Below are 23,528 nucleotides of genomic sequence, written 5' to 3' on the forward strand. Positions count from 1 at the left end.
TGTCTTGTGACAACATTGTAAGTATGTTTGTTTTGTCTTGTGACAACATTGGAAGTATGTTTGTTTTGTCTAGTGACAACATAGTAAGTATGTTTGTTCTTTCTAGTGACAACATTGGAAGTATGTTTATTTTGTCTATTGACAACATTGGAAGTATGTTTGTTTTGTCTTGTGATAACATTGTAATTATGTTTGTTTTGTCTTGTGACAACATTGTAAGTATGTTTGTTTTGTCTTGTGACAACATTGTAAATATGTTTGTTTTGTCTAGTGACAACATTATAAGTATGTTTGTTTTGTCTAGTGACAACATTGTAAGTATGTTTGTTTTGTCTTGTGACAACATTGTAAGTATGTTTGTTTTGTCTAGTGACAACATTGTGAGTATGTTTGTTTTTCTAGTGACAACATTGTAAGTGTGTTTGTTTTGTCTTGTGACAACATTGTAAGTACGTTGTTTTGTCTAGTGACAACATTGTAAGTATGTTTGTTTTGTCTTGTGACAACATTGTAAGTATGTTTATTTTGTCTAGTGACAACATTGTGAGTATGTTTGTTTTGTCTAGTGACAACATTGTGAGTATGTTTTTTTTGTCTTGTGACAACATTGTAAGTATGTTTGTTTTGTCTAGTGACAACATTGTAAGTATGTTTGTTTTGTCTTGTGACAAAATTGTAAGTATGTTTATTTTGTCTAGTGACAACATTGTAAGTATGTTTATTTTGTCTAGTGACAACATTGTGAGTATGTTTATTTTGTCTAGTGACAACATTGTAAGTATGTTTGTTTTGTCCTGTGACAACATTGTAAATATGTTTGTTTTGTCTAGTGACAACATTGTAAGTATGTTTGTTTTGTCTTGTGACAACATTGTGAGTATGTTTGTTTTGTCTAGTGACAACACATACAGGTGAAATTTCAGAAGGAACAAAAAAAGAACTAGACAAATTGACCAATCAAAATCAGAAATCTGATCTGCCATTTTGATTTCTCATTAATCATTATCAGAACAAAGTGTGGCAGGCATAATAAGGACTAACACTGAATTTTTTCAAAGTTTCATGAAGATTCTGTCGGTAATTTTCAGAAACATTGATAATGGAAATGGTTTTATAAGACAAATGGAATGGTGGACTGATACACAGACCAGATTAGAAATAATTTGAAAATTCAACTCTCAGATGATGGTGGGCTGAAATTTCATAAGAGTGTAAAAGGTGGCTACATGTAAAAGAAATCTCAATGTGGTATACTATCTGTGGTTGAGGATACAATCAAAATGGCTATACACTTTAAGTAAAAACTTTGTATTTTGATTTGTGTATTGAGACAGTTACAGCTGATGGTGTATCACATTTACAATAAGTAAACATAAAATGTGCTACATCACCAACAATATAATCATTGCTTTTCAAATAAAGTCACCCACCATATAGAAATTTGTATAATTAACGCAAACAAATAAAGTCCTAATTAACAAAGACAAATGAAATCTAATTAACACAGACAAATAGTCCTAATTAACACAGACAAATGATATCTAATTAACACAGACAAATAGTCCTAATTAACACAGACAAATAAAATCTAATTAACACAGACCAATAGTCCTAATTAACACAGACAAATGAAATCTAATTAACACAGACAAATAGTCCTAATTAACAGACAAATAGTCCTAATTAACAGACAAATAGTCCTAATTAACAGACAAATGAAATCTAATTAACACAGACAAATAGTCTGAATTAACACAGACAAATGAAATCTAATTAACACAGACAAATAGTCCTAATTAACACAGACAAATGAAATCTAATTAACATCGACAAATTGGATATAACACAGACAGATGGAAACTAATTATCACAGACCAATTGATTCTAACACAGGCAAATGAAATCTAATTAAGTCAGGCAAATGAAATTAAATTAATGAACAAACAACTCTTTAAGAACACTATCTTTGTTTCTGTTAACATACCAGATAAACAACACTTTAAAGTTTTATTCCTTCTATTTCAAGGAAGACTATGCTCAAGATTCCTTCTCTCTAGAAGCTTAATAAAATCTATTAAAAAATGAGAAAAGTCTTCCAAACATGTTCAGGTATATAAGTAGAAACATGTGTTGTATTTAAGGCTTAAAAACACATCTTTTGTATCATGTACATCGTATATATCAACAAGTGAAAACCAAAAGAAATCAGAACTGATCATGAGCTTCTTAAAACTTACAATAGTTAAATGTTGAGTTCTGATTTCTTTGTGTTTCTTCAATTTTTCATTGTTTGTAATCTGTATATGAATATTCCGTATAATCACATGTCATCAAAATTGTTACTTTTGTATAAATAATGAATTAAAAATTATAAGAAACACTTAATGTTCCACTTAAAATCAGCTTAAATGTCAATTTTCTCATTCGTTGCATGGTACATGTAAATCATTCAAGTACAACACCTTAACATTTCGTTGAATGGTTGATGTAACTTAAAAAGTACACCTTTTATGATTTCTAAGTTTTGTAATGCTTCACTACAAATAATTATCTTAAATCTGAAACAAGGAAATGATAAACCAAGTGATGTTTTACTCAAAGAGTCAATCTTGAATGACTTTGAAATCTAATCTTTATATATCTATACTCAAAATACAAATTAATTGATACATATTTCTTGTCTTTTTTGTCCTATAAAGGTTTTCTAAATAAAAATTGTTTAATCATAAATAGATTATCATCCTACTTATCAATATTCCATGACTCTTTGATAGAAAATAAAATTAAGTTGTAATATTCAAACTTATCTTACATCTGGTTATTAGATTAGTGGCATCTCGAAAACAGTGTTAATTGCAGGCCATAGGACAATAAGAAAAGACATGTGCTTCCATTTTTGTTTCCGTAATAGTGTCAATGTGGAGAGTCGAATTGTCACAACTCCTTGAGGTTTTGTAAATACATCTGAAACCATGCCCATACAATGTCTGCCATTTCATCGCTGGCTTTGATCACAAACGCATGTTCATAGCCCCGATTACACAGACGGATATCAGAATTAAATGCCTTGTCGCGTAAATTGTAGAAGTATTCCCGCGGACACCAGGCATCTGACTGGCCGTAGTACAAACAAAGCTTGTCAGCATGTTGTCGGACTAGATCCTCCTCCAGTGTGTCGACTTGTTGCATCTCTTCGTTAGCCATAAACAGTACGTTTGCTAAACAGGAAGGTGTGAATAGTTCCATTGTTGCTTTATAAATACAATCAGGAATTTCTTTATGTGATTTTTTTGCACGAAAATGCCACAAAACAAGCTGATACTTAGCTTTAGTAGAAAGAATGGAAAGACTGTGAGCGGCTCCAACCGCAAGCCATCTTAGCCACTTGAGTAGAGGAGTGGCAAGCTTGCCGTTCGGTGAAGCTGCCATCTGTTCTATCGTTGGGAAAAGAAGAAAACATCTGGAAACTTTTCTTGGAGATAGCTCATTAAGCATCTTGAGTATCATGTAGCAACCAATTGAGTGACCAATCAAAATCAGTCTTACATCTTCTGGAACGTGCTTGTTGATAAACTCAATTTTGTTCTGGATTTGTCCCTTCAGTGTAAATGGTTCATTTGGATGGTGGCCTATGGAAATCAAATAAATGTTCTAAACAATCTGTCAAATATATCACACAATGTATGCAAAGTAACTTAGAATAAATGATTAATAACCCCAGGTACAACTTACAACCCGTCGATAAAAAGTGATCTAGGGGTGGACCCTGGGCTTGATTTTTCATTCTGGTTCATAGGAACATGCCAAGCCCTGTGGTATCAACTATATACCAAAAGTCTAGTGCTTTAAAAACTAGTCACATATTGACAATTAGTTTATTAGTTTAGGGTACACCTACACAATAAGGTCATTCAGAACATTAAACAAATTAGAAGTGTGGTTTTTATCAAGTGAGCATAATTCAGAATACCTGTAAGGGGCCAAATGTAAAAATGTAGCATGTAAGTCACCTCACTCAGACTTCTAGGTATTTCTCTTTAGCTTAGTGTAAAAGTAGAGAGTATATGTCACCTCACTCAGACTGGTAGGTATTTCTCTTTAGCATAGTGTAAAAGTGGAGAGTATATGTCACCTGACTAACTCAGACCCTGAACTAGTAAGTTGACCTATACTCTCCACTTTTACACTACTCCATCTTTAACAGAGTCTTTGCTTCAGCCCAAAGACAACTACAACCCAGGTTCTTTGGCTCCAAGGATGCCTCTCAGCCTCCTTTAGCTTTCACTTGGAATAGTCAAGGACAAAAAACTGTAATAGGAAGGAGTAAATAAAAATAGCCTTCTGTACCAGGCTTCCCATAGTGACCTCTGGCTCTCCAAGTGGATATCCTCCACTACGCTTAATGGAAAATCTTGCTAGCCTGAGCTAGTAAGGTGACCTTATAATCTCCCCCTTTACATCACTAGCTCGGACTAGTAAGGTGACCTTATACTCTCCACTTTTACATGACTAGCTCAGACTAGTAAGGTGACCTTATACCCTCCACCTTTACATGACTAGCTCGGACTAGTAAGGTGATCTTATACCCTCCACTTTTACATGACTAGCTCGGACTAGTAAGGTGATCTTATACCCTCCACTTTTACATGACTAGCTCGGACTAGTAAGGTGACCTTATACCTTCCACTTTTACATGACTAGCTCGGACTAGTAAGGTGATCTTATACCTTCCACTTTTACATGACTAGCTCGGACTAGTAAGGCGACCTTATACCCTCCACTTTTACATGACTAGCTCGGACTAGTAAGGTGACTTTATACCCTCCACTTTTACATGACTAGCTCGGACTAGTAAGGTGACCTTATACCCTCCACTTTTACATGACTAGCTCGAACTAGTAAGGTGACCTTATACCCTCCACTTTTACATGACTAGCTCGGACTAGTAAGGTGACCTTATACCCTCCACTTTTACATCACTACCTCGGACTAGTAAGGTGACCTTATACCCTCCACTTTTACATGACTAGCTCGGACTAGTAAGGTGACCTTATACCCTCCACTTTTACATGACTAGCTCGGACTAGTAAGGTGACCTTATACCCTCCACTTTACATGACTAGCTCGGACTAGTAAGGTGACCTTATACCCTCCACTTTTACATGACTAGCTCGGACTAGTAAGGTGACCTTATACCCTCCACTTTTACATGACTAGCTCGGACTAGTAAGGTGACCTTATACCCTCCACTTTTACATGACTAGCTCGGACTAGTAAGGTGACCTTATACCCTCCACTTTTACATGACTAGCTCGGACTAGTAAGGTGACCTTATACCCTCCACTTTTACATGACTAGCTCGGACTAGTAAGGTGACCTTATACCCTCCCACTTTTACATGACTAGCTCGGACTAGTAAGGTGACCTTATACCCTCTACTTTTACATGACTAGCTCGGACTAGTAAGGTGACCTTATACCCTCCACTTTTACATCACTAGCTCGGACTAGTAAGGTGACCTTATACTCTACACTTTTACGTCACTAGCTCGGACTAGTTAGATGACCTTATACTCTCCACTTTTACATCAATAGCCTGAACTAGTAAGGTGACCTTATACCCTCCACCTTTACATCACTACCTCGGACTAGTAAGGTGACCTTATACCCTCCACCTTTACATGACTAGCTCGGACTAGTAAGGTGACCTTATACCCTCCACCTTTACATCACTAGCTCGGACTAGTAAGGTGACCTTATACCCTCCACTTTTACATCACTAGCTCGGACTAGTAAGGTGACCTTATACTCTCCACCTTTACATCACTAGCTCGGACTAGTAAGGTGACCTTATACCCTCCACCTTTACATGACTAGCTCGGACTAGTAAGGTGACCTTATACTCTCCACCTTTACATCACTAGCTCGGACTAGTAAGGTGACTTTATACCCTCCACTTTTACATGACTAGCTCGGACTAGTAAGGTGACCTTATACCCTCCACTTTTACATCACTAGCTCGGACTAGTAAGGTGACCTTATACTCTCCACTTTTACATCACTAGCTCGGACTAGTAAGGTGACCTTATACCCTCCACCTTTACATGACTAGCTCGGACTAGTAAGGTGACCTTATACTCTCCACCTTTACATCACTAGCTCGGACTAGTAAGGTGACCTTATACCCTCCACTTTTACATGACTAGCTCGGACTAGTAAGGTGACCTTATACCCTCCACCTTTACATCACTAGCTCGGACTAGTAAGGTGACCTTATACCCGTCCACTTTTACATGACTAGCTCGGACTAGTAAGGTGACCTTATACCCTCCACTTTTACATGACTAGCTCGGACTAGTAAGGTGACCTTATACTCTCCACTTTTACATGACTAGCTCGGACTAGTAAGGTGACCTTATACCCTCCACCTTTACATGACTAGCTCGGACTAGTAAGGTGACCTTATACCCTCCACTTTTACATGACTAGCTCGGACTAGTAAGGTGACCTTATACCCTCCACCTTTACATCACTAGCTCGGACTAGTAAGGTGACCTTATACCCTCCACTTTTACATGACTAGCTCGGACTAGTAAGGTGACCTTATACCCTCCACTTTTACATGACTAGCTCGGACTAGTAAGGTGACCTTATACCCTCCACTTTTACATCACTAGCTCGGACTAGTAAGGTGACCTTATACTCTCCACTTTTACATGACTAGCTCGGACTAGTAAGGTGACCTTATACCCTCCACCTTTACATCACTAGCTCGGACTAGTAAGGTGACCTTATACCCTCCACTTTTACATGACTAGCTCGGACTAGTAAGGTGACCTTATACCCTCCACCTTTACATGACTAGCTCGGACTAGTAAGGTGACCTTATACCCTCCACTTTTACATCCACTAGCTCGGACTAGTAAGGTGACCTTATACCCTACACTTTACATCACTAGCTCGGACTAGTAAGGTGACCTTATACTCTCCACTTTTACATCACTAGCTCGGACTAGTAAGGTGACCTTATACCCTCCACTTTTACATCACTAGCCCGGACTAGTAAGGTGACCTTATACCCTCCACTTTTACATGACTAGCTCGGACTAGTAAGGTGACCTTATACCCTCCACCTTTTACATGACTAGCTCGGACTAGTAAGGTGACCTTATACCCTCCACTTTTACATCACTAGCTCGGACTAGTAAGGTGACCTTATACCCTCCACCTTTACATCACTAGCTCGGACTAGTAAGGTGACCTTATACCCTCCACCTTTACATGACTAGCTCGGACTAGTAAGGTGACCTTATACCCTCCTACTTTTACATCGACTAGCTCGGACTAGTAAGGTGACCTTATACCCTCCACCTTTACATGACTAGCTCGGACTAGTAAGGTGACCTTATACTCTCCACTTTTACATGACTAGCTCGGACTAGTAAGGTGACCTTATACCCTCCACCTTTACATGACTAGCTCGGACTAGTAAGGTGACCTTATACCCTCCACTTTACATGACTAGCTCGGACTAGTAAGTGACCTTATACCCTCACTTTACATGACTAGCTCGGACTAGTACGGTGACCTTATACCTCTCCACTTTACATGACTAGCCGGACTAGTAAGGTGACCTTATACCCTCTACCTTTACATGACTAGCTCGGACTAGTAAGGTGACCTTATACCCTCCACTTTTACATGACTAGTCTCGGGACTAGTAAGGTGACCTATACCTCCACCTTTACATAACTAGCTCGGACTAGTAAGGTGACCTTATACCCTCCACTTTTAAATGACTAGCTCGGACTAGTAAGGTGACATTATACCCTCTACTTTTACATGACTGTCGACTAGTAGGTTGACCTTATACACCCACTTTTACATGAATAGCTACGGCTAGATAAGGTGACCTTATACCTCCACTTGTACATGACTAGCTCGGACTAGTAAGGTGACCTTATACTCTCCACTTTTACATGACTAGCTCGGACTAGTAAGGTGACCTTATACCCTCCACTTTTACATGACTAGCTCGGACTAGTAAGGTGACCTTATAATCTCCCCCTTTACATGACTAGCTCGGACTAGTAAGGTGACCTTATACTCTCCACCTTTACATCACTAGCTCGGACTAGTAAGGTGACCTTATACCCTCCACTTTACATGACTAGCTCGGACTAGTAAGGTGACCTTATACCCTCACACTTTACATGACTAGCTCGGACTAGTAAGGTGACCTTATACCCTCCACTTTTACATCACTAGCTCGGACTAGTAAGGTGACCTTATACCCTCCACCTTTACATGACTAGCTCGGACTAGTAAGGTGACCTTATACTCTCCACTTTTACATGACTAGCTCGGACTAGTAAGGTGACCTTATACCCTCCACTTTTACATCACTAGCTCGGACTAGTAAGGTGACCTTATATCCCTCCACTTTTACATGACTAGCTCGGACTAGTAAGGTGACCTTATACCCTCCACCTTTTACATGACTAGCTCGGACTAGTAAGGTGAACTTATACCCTCCACCTTTACATGACTAGCTCGGACTAGTAAGGTGACCTTATACTCTCCACCTTTACATGACTAGCTCGGACTAGTAAGGTGACCTTATACCCTCCACTTTTACATGACTAGCTCGGACTAGTAAGGTGACCTTATACCCTCCACTTTTACATGACTAGCTCGGACTAGTAAGGTGACCTTATACCCTCCACTTTACATGACTACGCTCGGACTAGTAAGGTGACCTTATACCTCTCACTTTTACATGACTAGCTCGACTAGTAAGGTGACCTTATACCCTCCACCTTTTACATGACTAGCTCGGACTAGTAAGGTGACCTTATATCCTCCACTTTACATGACTAGCTCGTGGACTAGTAAGGTGACCTTATATCCTCCACTTTTACATGACTAGCTCGGGACTAGTAAGGTGACCTTATACCCTCCACCTTTACATGACTAGCTCGGACTAGTAAGGTGACCTTATACCCTCCACTTTTACATGACTAGCTCGGACTAGTAAGGTGACCTTATACCCTCCACTTTTACATGACTAGCTCGGACTAGTAAGGTGACCTTATACCCTCCACTTTTACATGACTAGCTCGGACTAGTAAGGTGACCTTATACCCTCCACTTTTACATGACTAGCTCGGACTAGTAAGGTGACCTTATACCCTCCACTTTTACATGACTAGCTCGGACTAGTAAGGTGACCTTATACCCTCCACTTTTACATGACTAGCTCGGACTAGTAAGGTGACCTTATACCCTCCACTTTTACATGACTAGCTCGGACTAGTAAGGTGACCTTATACCTCCACCTTTTACATGACTAGCTCGGACTAGTAAGGTGACCTTATACCCTCCACTTTTACATGACTAGCTCGGACTAGTAAGGTGACCTTATACCCTCCACTTTTACATGACTAGCTCGGACTAGTAAGGTGACCTTATACTCCTCCACTTTTACATGACTAGCTCGGACTAGTAAGGTGACCTTATATCCTCCACTTTTACATGACTAGCTCGGACTAGTAAGGTGACCTTATACCCTCCACTTTTACATGACTAGCTCGGACTAGTAAGGTGACCTTATACCTCCACCTTTACATGACTAGCTCGGACTAGTAAGGTGACCTTATACCCTCCACTTTTACATGACTAGCTCGGACTAGTAAGGGTGACCTTATACTCTCCACCTTTTACATGACTAGCTCGGACTAGTAAGGTGACCTTATACCCTCCACTTTTACATGACTAGCTCGGACTAGTAAGGTGACCTTATACCCTCCACTTTTACATGACTAGCTCGGACTAGTAAGGTGACCTTATACTCTACACTTTTACATCAATAGCCTGAACTAGTAAGGTGACCTTATACCCTCCACTTTTACATGACTAGCTCGGAAGACTAGTAGGGCCCTTAACCCCAGCATTTTAATGACTGAGTGGACTAGTGAAGTTGCTTCGGTTGATAGCTGCCCATTGTATCTATCGTGGACAGAAGGACTTAGACACAAAACTAGCTCGGACAAGGTGACTTTTCTATTTTCAGACTAGCTCACTATAAGGACTTATACTCATTAAGCACCATGAAGTGGACCTATATCAATCATTTTACATGACGTGCTGTGATAAATAATTGACCTTATACCCTCCACCTTCAGGTACAACTGGTTCATAGTAAGGTGAGCCTATGGAATCAAACTGTTTCTCAATACCAACTGTAAGGATTATACTCACTTACAATGAGTGAAAGTAACTTAGAATACCACTGACTTAATCAAACCCTGAATGTAAGTGACTATAACTCCTCGCACTTACATACTAGTTCGACTAAGGTGGACCTAGGACTCTCCATTTTCATTCTGGCTATAGGACATGCCTCCAGCCTCCTGTAGCCGGTAGTAAGTGACTATCCCCACTTAAACTAGTGGACTATAAAAACCTCCAGCTTTCACCATAGCTCGGACATAGTGACTTATCCTCCACTTTAGATACACCTACACTATAAGGTGACTTATACACTCAAACTTTACATGATAGCTCGGACTAGTAGGTGACTTTATACTCATACACTTTTACAGAATAGCGACTGTAAGGGGACCTTATAACCTAACTTTACATGCTACCTCGGACTAGTAAGTGACCTTATACCTCACTTTTAAGACTAGCTGATAGTAGTACCTTTACCTCTTTTAGCTAGCTCGGACTAGTAGAGTGACCTTATACTGTCCACCTTTACATACTACCGACTGGTAGGTGACTTATATCTAACTTTTACAGATAGCTCGACTATAAGGTGGACCGTTATATCTCCACTTTGACTAACTGACACTCGAACTAGTAAGGTGACCTATACCTCCACTTTTACATATTAGCTCGGCTATCAGTACCTTAACACGCCACCTTTACATGACTAGCTCGGACTAGTAAGGTGACCTTATACCCTCCACTTTTACATGACTAGCTCGGACTAGTAAGGTGACCTTATACCCTCTCCACTTTTACATGACTAGCTCGGACTAGTAAGGTGACCTTATACCCTCCACTTTACATGACTAGCTCGGACTAGTAAGGTGACCTTATACCCTCCTACTTTTACATGACTAGCTCGGACTAGTAAGGTGACCTTATACTCTCCACTTTTACATGACTAGCTCGGACTAGTAAGGTGACCTTATACCCTCCACTTTTACATGACTAGCTCGGACTAGTAAGGTGACCTTATACCCTCCACTTTTACATGACTAGCTCGGACTAGTAAGGTGACCTTATACCCTCCACTTTTACATGACTAGCTCGGACTAGTAAGGTGACCTTATACCCTCCACTTTTACATGACTAGCTCGGACTAGTAAGGTGACCTTATACCCTCCACTTTTACATGACTAGCTCGGACTAGTAAGGTGACCTTATACCCTCCACCTTTACATGACTAGCTCGGACTAGTAAGGTGACCTTATACCCCTCCACTTTTACATGACTAGCTCGGACTAGTAAGGTGACCTTATACCCTCCACTTTTACATGACTAGCTCGGACTAGTAAGGTGACCTTATACCCTCCACTTTTACATCACTAGCTCGGACTAGTAAGGTGACCTTATACCCTCCACTTTTACATGACTAGCTCGGACTAGTAAGGTGACCTTATACCCTCCACTTTTACATGACTAGCTCGGACTAGTAAGGTGACCTTATACCCTCCACTTTTACATGACTAGCTCGGACTAGTAAGGTGACCTTATACCTCCACTTTTACATGACTAGCTCGGACTAGTAAGGTGACCTTATACCCTCCACTTTTACATGACTAGCTCGGACTAGTAAGGTGACCTTATACCCTCCACTTTTACATGACTAGCTCGGACTAGTAAGGTGACCTTATACCCTCCACTTTTACATGACTAGCTCGGACTAGTAAGGTGACCTTATACCCTCCACTTTTACATGACTAGCTCGGACTAGTAAGGTGACCTTATACCCTCCACTTTTACATGACTAGCTCGGACTAGTAAGGTGACCTTATACCCTCCACTTTACATGACTAGCTCGGACTAGTAAGGTGACCTTATACTCTCCACTTTTACATGACTAGCTCGGACTAGTAAGGTGACCTTATACCCTCCACCTTTACATGACTAGCTCGGACTAGTAAGGTGACCTTATACTCTCCACTTTTACATGACTAGCTCGGACTAGTAAGGTGACCTTATACCCTCCACCTTTACATGACTAGCTCGGACTAGTAAGGTGACCTTATACTCTCCACTTTACATGACTAGCTCGGACTAGTAAGGTGACCTTATACCCTCCACCTTTACATGACTAGCTCGGACTAGTAAGGTGACCTTATACCTCTCCACTTTTACATCACTAGCCTGAACTAGTAAGGTGACCTTATACCCTCCACCTTTACATCACTAGCTCGGACTAGTAAGGTGACCTTATACCCTCCACTTTTACATGACTAGCTCGGACTAGTAAGGTGACCTTATACTCCTCCACCTTTACATCACTAGCTCGGACTAGTAAGGTGACCTTATACTCTCCACTTTTACATGACTAGCTCGGACTAGTAAGGTGACCTTATACCCTCCACTTTTACATGACTAGCTCGGACTAGTAAGGTGACCTTATACCCTCCACTTTTACATCACTAGCTCGGACTAGTAAGGTGACCTTATACCCTCCACTTTTACACCACTAGCTCGGACTAGTAAGGTGACCTTATACCTCTCCACTTTTACATGACTAGCTCGGACTAGTAAGGTGACCTTATACCCTCCACTTTTACATGACTAGCTCGGACTAGTAAGGTGACCTTATACTCTCCACTTTTACATGACTAGCTCGGACTAGTAAGGTGACCTTATACCCTCCACTTTTACATGACTAGCTCGGACTAGTAAGGTGACCTTATACTCTCCACTTTTACATGACTAGCTCGGACTAGTAAGGTGACCTTATACCCTCCACTTTTACATGACTAGCTCGGACTAGTAAGGTGACCTTATACCCTCCACTTTTACATGACTAGCTCGGACTAGTAAGGTGACCTTATATCCCTCCACTTTTACATGACTAGCTCGGACTAGTAAGGTGACCTTATACTCTCCACTTTTACATGACTAGCTCGGACTAGTAAGGTGACCTTATACCCTCCACCTTTACATGACTAGCTCGGACTAGTAAGGTGACCTTATACCCTCCACTTTTACATGACTAGCTCGGACTAGTAAGGTGACCTTATACCCTCCACTTTTACATGACTAGCTCGGACTAGTAAGGTGACCTTATACCCTCCACCTTTACATGACTAGCTCGGACTAGTAAGGTGACCTTATACCCTCCACTTTTACATGACTAGCTCGGACTAGTAAGGTGACCTTATACTCTCCACCTTTACATGACTAGCTCGGACTAGTAAGGTGACCTTATACTCTCCACTTTTACATGACTAGCTCGGACTAGTAAGGTGACCTTATACCCTCCACTTTTACATGACTAGCTCGGACTAGTAAGGTGACCTTATACCCTCCACCTTTACATGACTAGCTCGGACTAGTTAGGTGACCTTATACTCTCCACTTTTACATGACTAGCTCGGACTAGTAAGGTGACCTTATACCCTCCACTTTTACATGACTAGCTCGGACTAGTTAGGTGACCTTATACTCTCCACTTTTACATGACTAGCTCGGACTAGTAAGGTGACCTTATACCCTCCACTTTTACATGACTAGCTCGGACTAGTAAGGTGACCTTATACTCTACACTTTTACATCAATAGCCTGAACTAGTAAGGTGACCTTATACCCTCTACTTTTACATGACTAGCTCGGACTAGTAAGGTGACCTTATACCCTCCACTTTTACATGACTAGCTCGGACTAGTAAGGTGACCTTATACTCTCCACTTTACATGACTAGCTCGGACTAGTAAGGTGACCTTATACCCTCCACCTTTACATGACTAGCTCGGACTAGTAAGGTGACCTTATACTCTCCACTTTTACATGACTAGCTCGGACTAGTAAGGTGACCTTATACCCTCCACTTTTACATGACTAGCTCGGACTAGTAAGGTGACCTTATACTCTCCACTTTTACATGACTAGCTCGGACTAGTAAGGTGACCTTATACCCTCCACTTTTACATGACTAGCTCGGACTAGTAAGGTGACCTTATACTCTCCACTTTTACATCACTAGCTCGGACTAGTAAGGTGACCTTATACCCTCCACTTTTACATGACTAGCTCGGACTAGTAAGGTGACCTTATACCCTCCACTTTTACATCAATAGCCTGAACTAGTAAGGTGACCTTATACTCTCCACCTTTACATGACTAGCTCGGACTAGTAAGGTGACCTTATACTCTCCACTTTTACATGACTAGCTCGGACTAGTAAGGTGACCTTATACTCTCCACCTTTACATGACTAGCTCGGACTAGTAAGGTGACCTTATACCCTCCACTTTTACATGACTAGCTCGGACTAGTAAGGTGACCTTATACCCTCCACTTTTACATCACTAGCCTCGGACTAGTAAGGTGACCTTATACCCTCCACTTTTACATCCACTAGCTCGGACTAGTAAGGTGACCTTATACCCTCCACTTTTACATGACTAGCTCGGACTAGTAAGGTGACCTTATACTCTCCACTTTACATGACTAGCTCGGACTAGTAAGGTGACCTTATACCCTCCACTTTTACATGACTAGCTCGGACTAGTAAGGTGACCTTATACTCTCCACTTTACATGCACTAGCTCGGAACTAGTAAGGTGACCTTATACCCTCCACTTTTACATGACTAGCTCGGACTAGTAAGGTGACCTTATACTCTCCACTTTTACATGACTAGCTCGGACTAGTAAGGTGACCTTATACCCTCCACTTTTACATGACTAGCTCGGACTAGTAAGGTGACCTTATACTCTCCACTTTACATGACTAGCTCGGACTAGTAAGGTGACCTTATACCCTCCACTTTTACATGACTAGCTCGGACTAGTAAGGTGACCTTATACCCTCCACCTTTACATGACTAGCTCGGACTAGTAAGGTGACCTTATACCCTCCACTTTACATGACTAGCTCGGACTAGTAAGGTGACCTTATACCCTCCACTTTTACATGACTAGCTCGGACTAGTAAGGTGACCTTATACCCTCCACCTTTACATGACTAGCTCGGACTAGTAAGGTGACCTTATACCCTCCACTTTTACATGACTAGCTCGGACTAGTAAGGTGACCTTATACCCTCCACCTTTTACATGACTAGCTCGGACTAGTAAGGTGACCTTATACCCTCCACTTTTACATGACTAGCTCGGACTAGTAAGGTGACCTTATACCCTCCACTTTTACATGACTAGCTCGGACTAGTAAGGTGACCTTATACCCTCCACTTTTACATGACTAGCTCGGACTAGTAAGGTGACCTTATACCCTCCACTTTTACATGACTAGCTCGGACTAGTAAGGTGACCTTATACCCTCCACTTTTACATGACTAGCTCGGACTAGTAAGGTGACCTTATACCCTCCACTTTTACATGACTAGCTCGGACTAGTAAGGTGACCTTATACCCTCCACTTTTACATGACTAGCTCGGACTAGTAAGGTGACCTTATACCCTCCACCTTTACATGACTAGCTCGGACTAGTAAGGTGACCTTATACTCTCCACTTTTACATGACTAGCTCGGACTAGTAAGGTGACCTTATACCCTCCACTTTTACATGACTAGCTCGGACTAGTAAGGTGACCTTATACCCTCCACTTTTACATGACTAGCTCGGACTAGTAAGGTGACCTTATACCCTCTACTTTTACATGACTAGCTCGGACTAGTAAGGTGACCTTATACCCTCTACTTTTACATGACTAGCTCGGACTAGTAAGGTGACCTTATACCCTCTACTTTTACATGACTAGCTCGGACTAGTAAGGTGACCTTATACCCTCTACTTTTACATGACTAGCTCGGACTAGTAAGGTGACCTTATACCCTCTACTTTTACATGACTAGCTCGGACTAGTAAGGTGACCTTATACCCTCTACTTTTACATGACTAGCTCGGACTAGTAAGGTGACCTTATACCCTCCACTTTTACATGACTAGCTCGGACTAGTAAGGTGACCTTATACTCTCCACTTTTACATGACTAGCTGGGACTAGTAAGGTGACCTTATACCCTCTACTTTTACATGACTAGCTCGGACTAGTAAGGTGACCTTATACCCTCCACTTTTACATGACTAGCTCGGACTAGTTAGGTGACCTTATACTCTCCACTTTTACATGACTAGCTCGGACTAGTAAGGTGACCTTATACCCTCCACCTTTACATGACTAGCTCGGACTAGTTAGGTGACCTTATACTCTCCACTTTTACATGACTAGCTCGGACTAGTAAGGTGACCTTATACTCTCCACTTTTACATGACTAGCTCGGACTAGTAGGTGACCTTATACCCTCCACTTTTACATGACTAGCTCGGACTAGTAAGGTGACCTTATACCCTCCACTTTTACATGACTAGCTCGGACTAGTAAGGTGACCTTATACCTCTCCACTTTTACATGACTAGCTCGGACTAGTAAGGTGACCTTATACTCTCCACTTTTACATGCACTAGCTCGGACTAGTAAGGTGACCTTATACCCTCTCACTTTTACATGACTAGCTCGGACTAGTAAGGTGACCTTATACCCTCCACTTTACATGACTAGCTCGGACTAGTAAGGTGACCTTATACCCTCCACTTTTACATGACTAGCTCGGACTAGTAAGGTGACCTTATACCCTCCACTTTTACATGCACTAGCTCGGACTAGTAAGGTGACCTTATACTCTCCACTTTTACATGCACTAGCTCTGACTAGTAAGGTGACCTTATACCCTCCACTTTTACATGACTAGCTCGGACTAGTAAGGTGACCTTATACTCTCCACTTTTACATGACTAGCTCGGACTAGTAAGGTGACCTTATACCCTCCACCTTTACATGACTAGCTCGGACTAGTAAGGTGACCTTATACTCTCCACTTTTACATGACTAGCTCGGACTAGTAAGGTGACCTTATACCCTCCACCTTTACATGACTAGCTCGGACTAGTAAGGTGACCTTATACTCTCCACTTTTACATCACTAGCTCGGACTAGTAAGGTGACCTTATACCCTCCACTTTTACATGACTAGCTCGGACTAGTAAGGTGACCTTATACTCTCCACTTTTACATCACTAGCTCGGACTAGTAAGGTGACCTTATACTCTCCACCTTTACATGACTAGCTCGGACTAGTAAGGTGACCTTATACTCTCCACTTTTACATGACTAGCTCGGACTAGTAAGGTGACCTTATACTCTCCACCTTTACATGACTAGCTCGGACTAGTAAGGTGACCTTATACCCTCCACTTTTACACCACTAGCTCGGACTAGTAAGGTGACCTTATACCCTCCACTTTTACATGACTAGCTCGGACTAGTAAGGTGACCTTATACCCTCCACTTTTACATGACTAGCTCGGACTAGTAAGGTGACCTTATACTCTCCACTTTTACATGACTAGCTCGGACTAGTAAGGTGACCTTATACTCTCCACTTTACATGACTAGCTCGGACTAGTAAGGTGACCTTATACTCTCCACTTTTACATGACTAGCTCGGACTAGTAAGGTGACCTTATACCCTCCACTTTACATGACTAGCTCGGACTAGTAAGGTGACCTTATACCCTCCACTTTTACATGACTAGCTCGGACTAGTAAGGTGACCTTATACCCTCCACTTTTACATGACTAGCTCGGACTAGTAAGGTGACCTTATACCCTCCACTTTTACATGACTAGCTCGGACTAGTAAGGTGACCTTATACCCTCCACTTTACATGACTAGCTCGGACTAGTAAGGTGACCTTATACCCTCCACTTTTACATGACTAGCTCGGACTAGTAAGGTGACCTTATACCCTCCACTTTTACATCACTAGCTCGGACTAGTAAGGTGACCTTATACCCTCCACTTTTACATGACTAGCTCGGACTAGTAAGGTGACCTTATACTCTCCACCTTTACATCACTACCTCGGACTAGTAAGGTGACCTTATACCCTCCACTTTTACATGACTAGCTCGGACTAGTAAGGTGACCTTATACCCTCCACTTTTACATGACTAGCTCGGACTAGTTAGGTGACCTTATACCCTCCACTTTTACATGACTAGCTCGGACTAGTAAGGTGACCTTATACCCTCCACTTTTACATGACTAACTCGGACTAGTAAGGTGACCTTATACCCTCTACTTTTACATGACTAGCTCGGACTAGTAAGGTGACCTTATACCCTCCACTTTTACATGACTAGCTCGGACTAGTAAGGTGACCTTATACTCTCCACTTTTACATCACTAGCTCGGACTAGTAAGGTGACCTTATACCCTCCACTTTTACATGACTAGCTCGGACTAGTAAGGTGACCTTATACTCTCCACTTTTACATGACTAGCTCGGACTAGTAAGGTGACCTTAAGCTTATACTCTCCACTTTTACATGACTAGCTCGGACTAGTAAGGTGACCTTATACCCTCCACTTTTACATGACTAGCTCGGACTAGTAAGGTGACCTTATACTCTCCACCTTTTACATCACTAGCTCGGACTAGTTAGATGACCTTATACCCTCCACTTTTACATCACTAGCCTGAACTAGTAAGGTGACCTTATACCCTCCACTTTTACATGACTAGCTCGGACTAGTAAGGTGACCTTATACTCTCCACTTTTACATCACTAGCTCGGACTAGTAAGGTGACCTTATACCCTCCACTTTTACATGACTAGTTCGGACTAGTAAGGTGACCTTATACCCTCCACTTTTACATGACTAGCTCGGACTAGTAAGGTGACCTTATACCCTCCACTTTTACATGACTAGCTCGGACTAGTAAGGTGACCTTATACCCTCCACTTTTACATCACTAGCTCGGACTAGTAAGGTGACCTTATACCCTCCACTTTTACATGACTAGCTCGGACTAGTAAGGTGACCTTATACTCTCCACTTTTACATCACTAGCTCGGACCTAGTAAGGTGACCTTATACCCTCCACTTTTACATCACTAGCTCGGACTAGTAAGGTGACCTTATACCCTCCACTTTTACATGACTAGCTCGGACTAGTAAGGTGACCTTATACTCTCCACTTTTACATGACTAGCTCGGACTAGTAAGGTGACCTTAAAGCTTATACCCTCCACTTTTACATGACTAGCTCGGACTAGTAAGGTGACCTTATACCCTCCACTTTTACATGACTAGCTCGGACTAGTAAGGTGACCTTATACTCTCCACTTTTACATCACTAGCTCGGACTAGTAAGGTGACCTTAAAGCTTATACTCTCCACTTTTACATGACTAGCTCGGACTAGTAAGGTGACCTTATACCCTCCACTTTTACATGACTAGCTCGGACTAGTTAGATGACCTTATACCCTCCACTTTTACATCAATAGCCTGAACTAGTAAGGTGACCGTATACCCTCCACTTTTACATGACTAGCTCGGACTAGTAAGGTGACCTTATACTCTCCACTTTTACATCACTAGCTCGGACTAGTAAGGTGACCTTATACCCTCCACTTTTACATGACTAGTTCGGACTAGTAAGGTGACCTTATACCCTCCACTTTTACATGACTAGCTCGGACTAGTAAGGTGACCTTATACCCTCCACTTTTACATGACTAGTTCGGACTAGTAAGGTGACCTTATACCCTCCACTTTTACATGACTAGTTCGGACTAGTAAGGTGACCTTATACCCTCCACTTTTACATGACTAGCTCGGACTAGTAAGGTGACCTTATACTCTCCACTTTTACATCACTAGCTCGGACTAGTGAGGTGACCTTATACCCTCCACTTTTACATGACTAGTTCGGACTAGTAAGGTGACCTTATACCCTCCACTTTTACATGACTAGCTCGGACTAGTAAGGTGACCTTATACTCTCCACTTTTACATCACTAGCTCGGACTAGTAAGGTGACCTTATACCCTCCACTTTTACATCACTAGCTCGGACTAGTAAGGTGACCTTATGCCCTCCACTTTTACATGACTAGCTCGGACTAGTAAGGTGACCTTATACTCTCCACTTTTACATGACTAGCTCGGACCAGTAAGGTGACCTTAAAGCTTATACTCTCCACTTTTACATGACTAGCTCGGACTAGTAAGGTGACCTTATACCCTACACTTTTACATGACTAGCTCGGACTAGTAAGGTGACCTTATACTCTCCACCTTTACATCACTAGCTCGGACTAGTAAGGTGACCTTAAAGCTTATACTCTCCACTTTTACATGACTAGCTCGGACTAGTAAGGTGACCTTATACCCTCCACTTTTACATGACTAGCTCGGACTAGTTAGATGACCTTATACCCTCCACTTTTACATCAATAGCCTGAACTAGTAAGGTGACCTTATACCCTCCACTTTTACATGACTAGCTCGGACTAGTAAGGTGACCTTATACTCTCCACTTTTACATGACTAGCTCGGACTAGTAAGGTGACCTTATACCCTCCACTTTTACATGACTAGCTCGGACTAGTAAGGTGACCTTATACCCTCCACTTTACATGACTAGCTCGGACTAGTAAGGTGACCGTATACCCTCCACTTTTACATCACTAGCTCGGACTAGTAAGATGACCTTATACTCTCCACTTTTACATGACTAGCTCGGACTAGTAAGGCGACCTTATACCCTCCACTTTTACATGACTAGCTCGGACTAGTGAGGTGACCTTATACTCTCCACTTTTACATGACTAGCTTCGACTAGTAAGGTGATCTTATACCCTCCACCTTTACATGACTAGCTCGGACTAGTAAGGTGACCTTATACCCTCCACCTTTACATGACTAGCTCGGACTAGTAAGGTGACCTTATACCCTCCACCTTTACATGACTAGCTCGGACTAGTAAGGTGACCTTATACCCTCCACTTTACATGACTAGCTCGGACTAGTAAGGTGACCTTATACCCTCCACTTTTACATGACTAGCATGAGCTAGTAAGGTGACCCAGTATATACAGTGTTTGAACAGTGAATAAAGTATTTGGATAGTGAATACAGTCTTTGGACACTTTGGACAGTGAATACAGTGTTTGGACAATGGATACAGTGCTTGGACAGTGAATACAGTCTTTGGACAATGAATACAGTCTTTGAACAGTGAATAAAGACTTTGGACAGTAAATAAAGTCTTTGGACAGTGAATACAGTGTTTGGACAGTGGATACAGTCTTTGGACAGTGAATACAGTCTTTAAAAAAGTGAATACAGTTTTTTGACAGTGAATACAGCCTTTGGACAGTGAATACAGTCTTGGTCAGTGAATACAGTGTTTGGACAGTGAATACAGTGTTTGGACAGTGCATAAAGTCTTTAGACAGTGCATAAAGTCTTTGGACATTGAATACAGTGTTTGGACAATGGATACAGTCTTTGGACAGTGAATACAGTCTTTAAAAAGTGAATATAGTCTTTGGACAGTGAATACAGTCTTTGGACAGTGAATACAGTCTTTTGGTCAGTGAATACAATGTTTGGACAGTGAATACAGTCTTTGGACAGTGAATAGTCTTTGGACAGTGAATACAGTCTTTGGACAGTGGATATAGTCTTTGGACAGTGAATACAGTCTTTGAACAGTGAATAAAGTCTTTGGACAGTGAATAAAGTCTTTGGACAGTGAATACAGCCTTTGGACAGTGAATACAGTCTTTGAACAGTGAATACAGTCTTTTGGTCAGTGAATACAGTCTTTGGACAGTGAATACAGTCTTTGGACAGTGAATACAGTTTTTGGACAGTGAATACAGTCTTTGGACAGTAAATACAGTCTTTTGGTCAGTGAATACAGTCTTTGGACAGTGAATACAGTCTTTGGACAGTGAATACAGTCTTTGGACAGTGGATATAGTCTTTGGACAGTGAAAACAGTCTTTGGACAATGGATACAGTCTTTGGACAGTGAATACAGTCTTTGAACAGTGAATAAAGTCTTTGGACAGTGAATAAAGTCTTTGGACAGTGAATACAGTGTTTGGACAATGGATACAGTCTTTGGACAGTGAACACAGTCTTTAAAAAGTGAATACAGTTTTTGGACAGTGAATACAGTCTTTGGACAGTAAATACAGTCTTTTGGTCAGTGAATACAGTCTTTGGACAGTGAATACAGTCTTTGGACAGTGAATACAGTCTTTGGACAGTGAATACAGTTTTTGGACAGTGAATACAGTGTTTGGACAGTGAATACAGTTTTTGGACAGTGAATACAGTCTTTGGACAGTGAATGCAGTTTTTGGACAGTGAATACAGTCTTTGAACATATCATAGATATTTTTTTAGAATGCTATTCGAACCCACTAGAAATATAAAGAAATGTTCTGAACACACCATGATTGGACCTTTACCTAGATCTACAAAAATAAGTCCTGTAGCAGTGTCAGGTGAACAAGTGAGCACAATTCAGAACATGATTAAAAACATCATTATACACCTGTCCATCAATGACCTATATAATGGGTGATCGTTTAACTAGACCATGCAATATTTAGTACATACCTATACTCAAACGATCTGGTGATGAACAGCTGGATGGATCATTTTGTTGAATGCTTGATGAGTGACTGGATGGATTGGCTGGATCATGGACATGGCCTGTATGTGATACACCCCACACTGGTATACCACCTTCATTGGCACGAAACAGACGCTCCATAAATCTCTCGTAGTACTGGATTACACCTGGGTTACCTGTGGATTATATACAGTGTAAGTATACAGACACTCCATAAATCTCTCGTAGTACTGGATTACACCTGGGTTACCTGTGGATTATATACAGTGTAAGTATATAGACACTCCATAAATCTCTCGTAGTACTGGATTACACCTGGGTTACCTGTGGATTATATACAGTGTAAGTATACAGACACTCCATAAATCCTGTAGTACTGGATTACACCTGGGTTACCTGTGGATTATATACAGTGTAAGTATACAGACACTCCATAAATCTCTCGTAGTACTGGATTACACCTGGGTTACCTGTGGATTATATACAGTGTAAGTATACAGACACTCCATAAATCACTCGTAGTACTGGATTACACCTGGGTTACCTGTGGATTATATACAGTGTAAGTATACAGACACTCCATAAATCTCTCGTAGTACTGGATTACACCTGGGTTACCTGTGGATTATATACAGTGTAAGTATACAGACACCCCATAAATCTCTTGTAGTAAGGTATAGTAAGGTAGTCTACCATGATAAACACACATCCCCTATAGTAAGGTAGTGTACCATGGTAAACACACATCCCCTATAGTAAGGTAGTCTACCATGATAAACACACATCCCCTATAGTAAGGTAGTGTACCATGGTA

At 41.3% G+C, this 23,528-nt stretch overlaps 1 protein-coding gene across 1 annotated transcript in view; it reads right to left on the reverse strand.

Annotated features, from left to right (window-relative positions):
• Positions 1–279: 279 nt before the first annotated feature.
• LOC117316711 (lipid droplet-associated hydrolase-like) overlaps positions 280–23,528 on the reverse strand; it is a 32,108-nt gene continuing 8,859 nt past the window's right edge. Inside the window, exons 3-4 of the mRNA XM_033871463.1 lie at positions 22,699–22,890; positions 280–3,629 (exon numbers count right to left, since the gene is read on the reverse strand). Coding sequence (XP_033727354.1) covers positions 2,935–3,629; positions 22,699–22,890 — 887 coding nt within the window. The 3' untranslated portion in view covers positions 280–2,934. The remainder of the gene's footprint in view (positions 3,630–22,698; positions 22,891–23,528) is intronic.

The sequence above is a fragment of the Pecten maximus genome, chromosome 18 (genome assembly GCF_902652985.1).
Source record: "Pecten maximus chromosome 18, xPecMax1.1, whole genome shotgun sequence".
NCBI classification, from domain to species: Eukaryota; Metazoa; Mollusca; class Bivalvia; order Pectinida; family Pectinidae; genus Pecten; species Pecten maximus.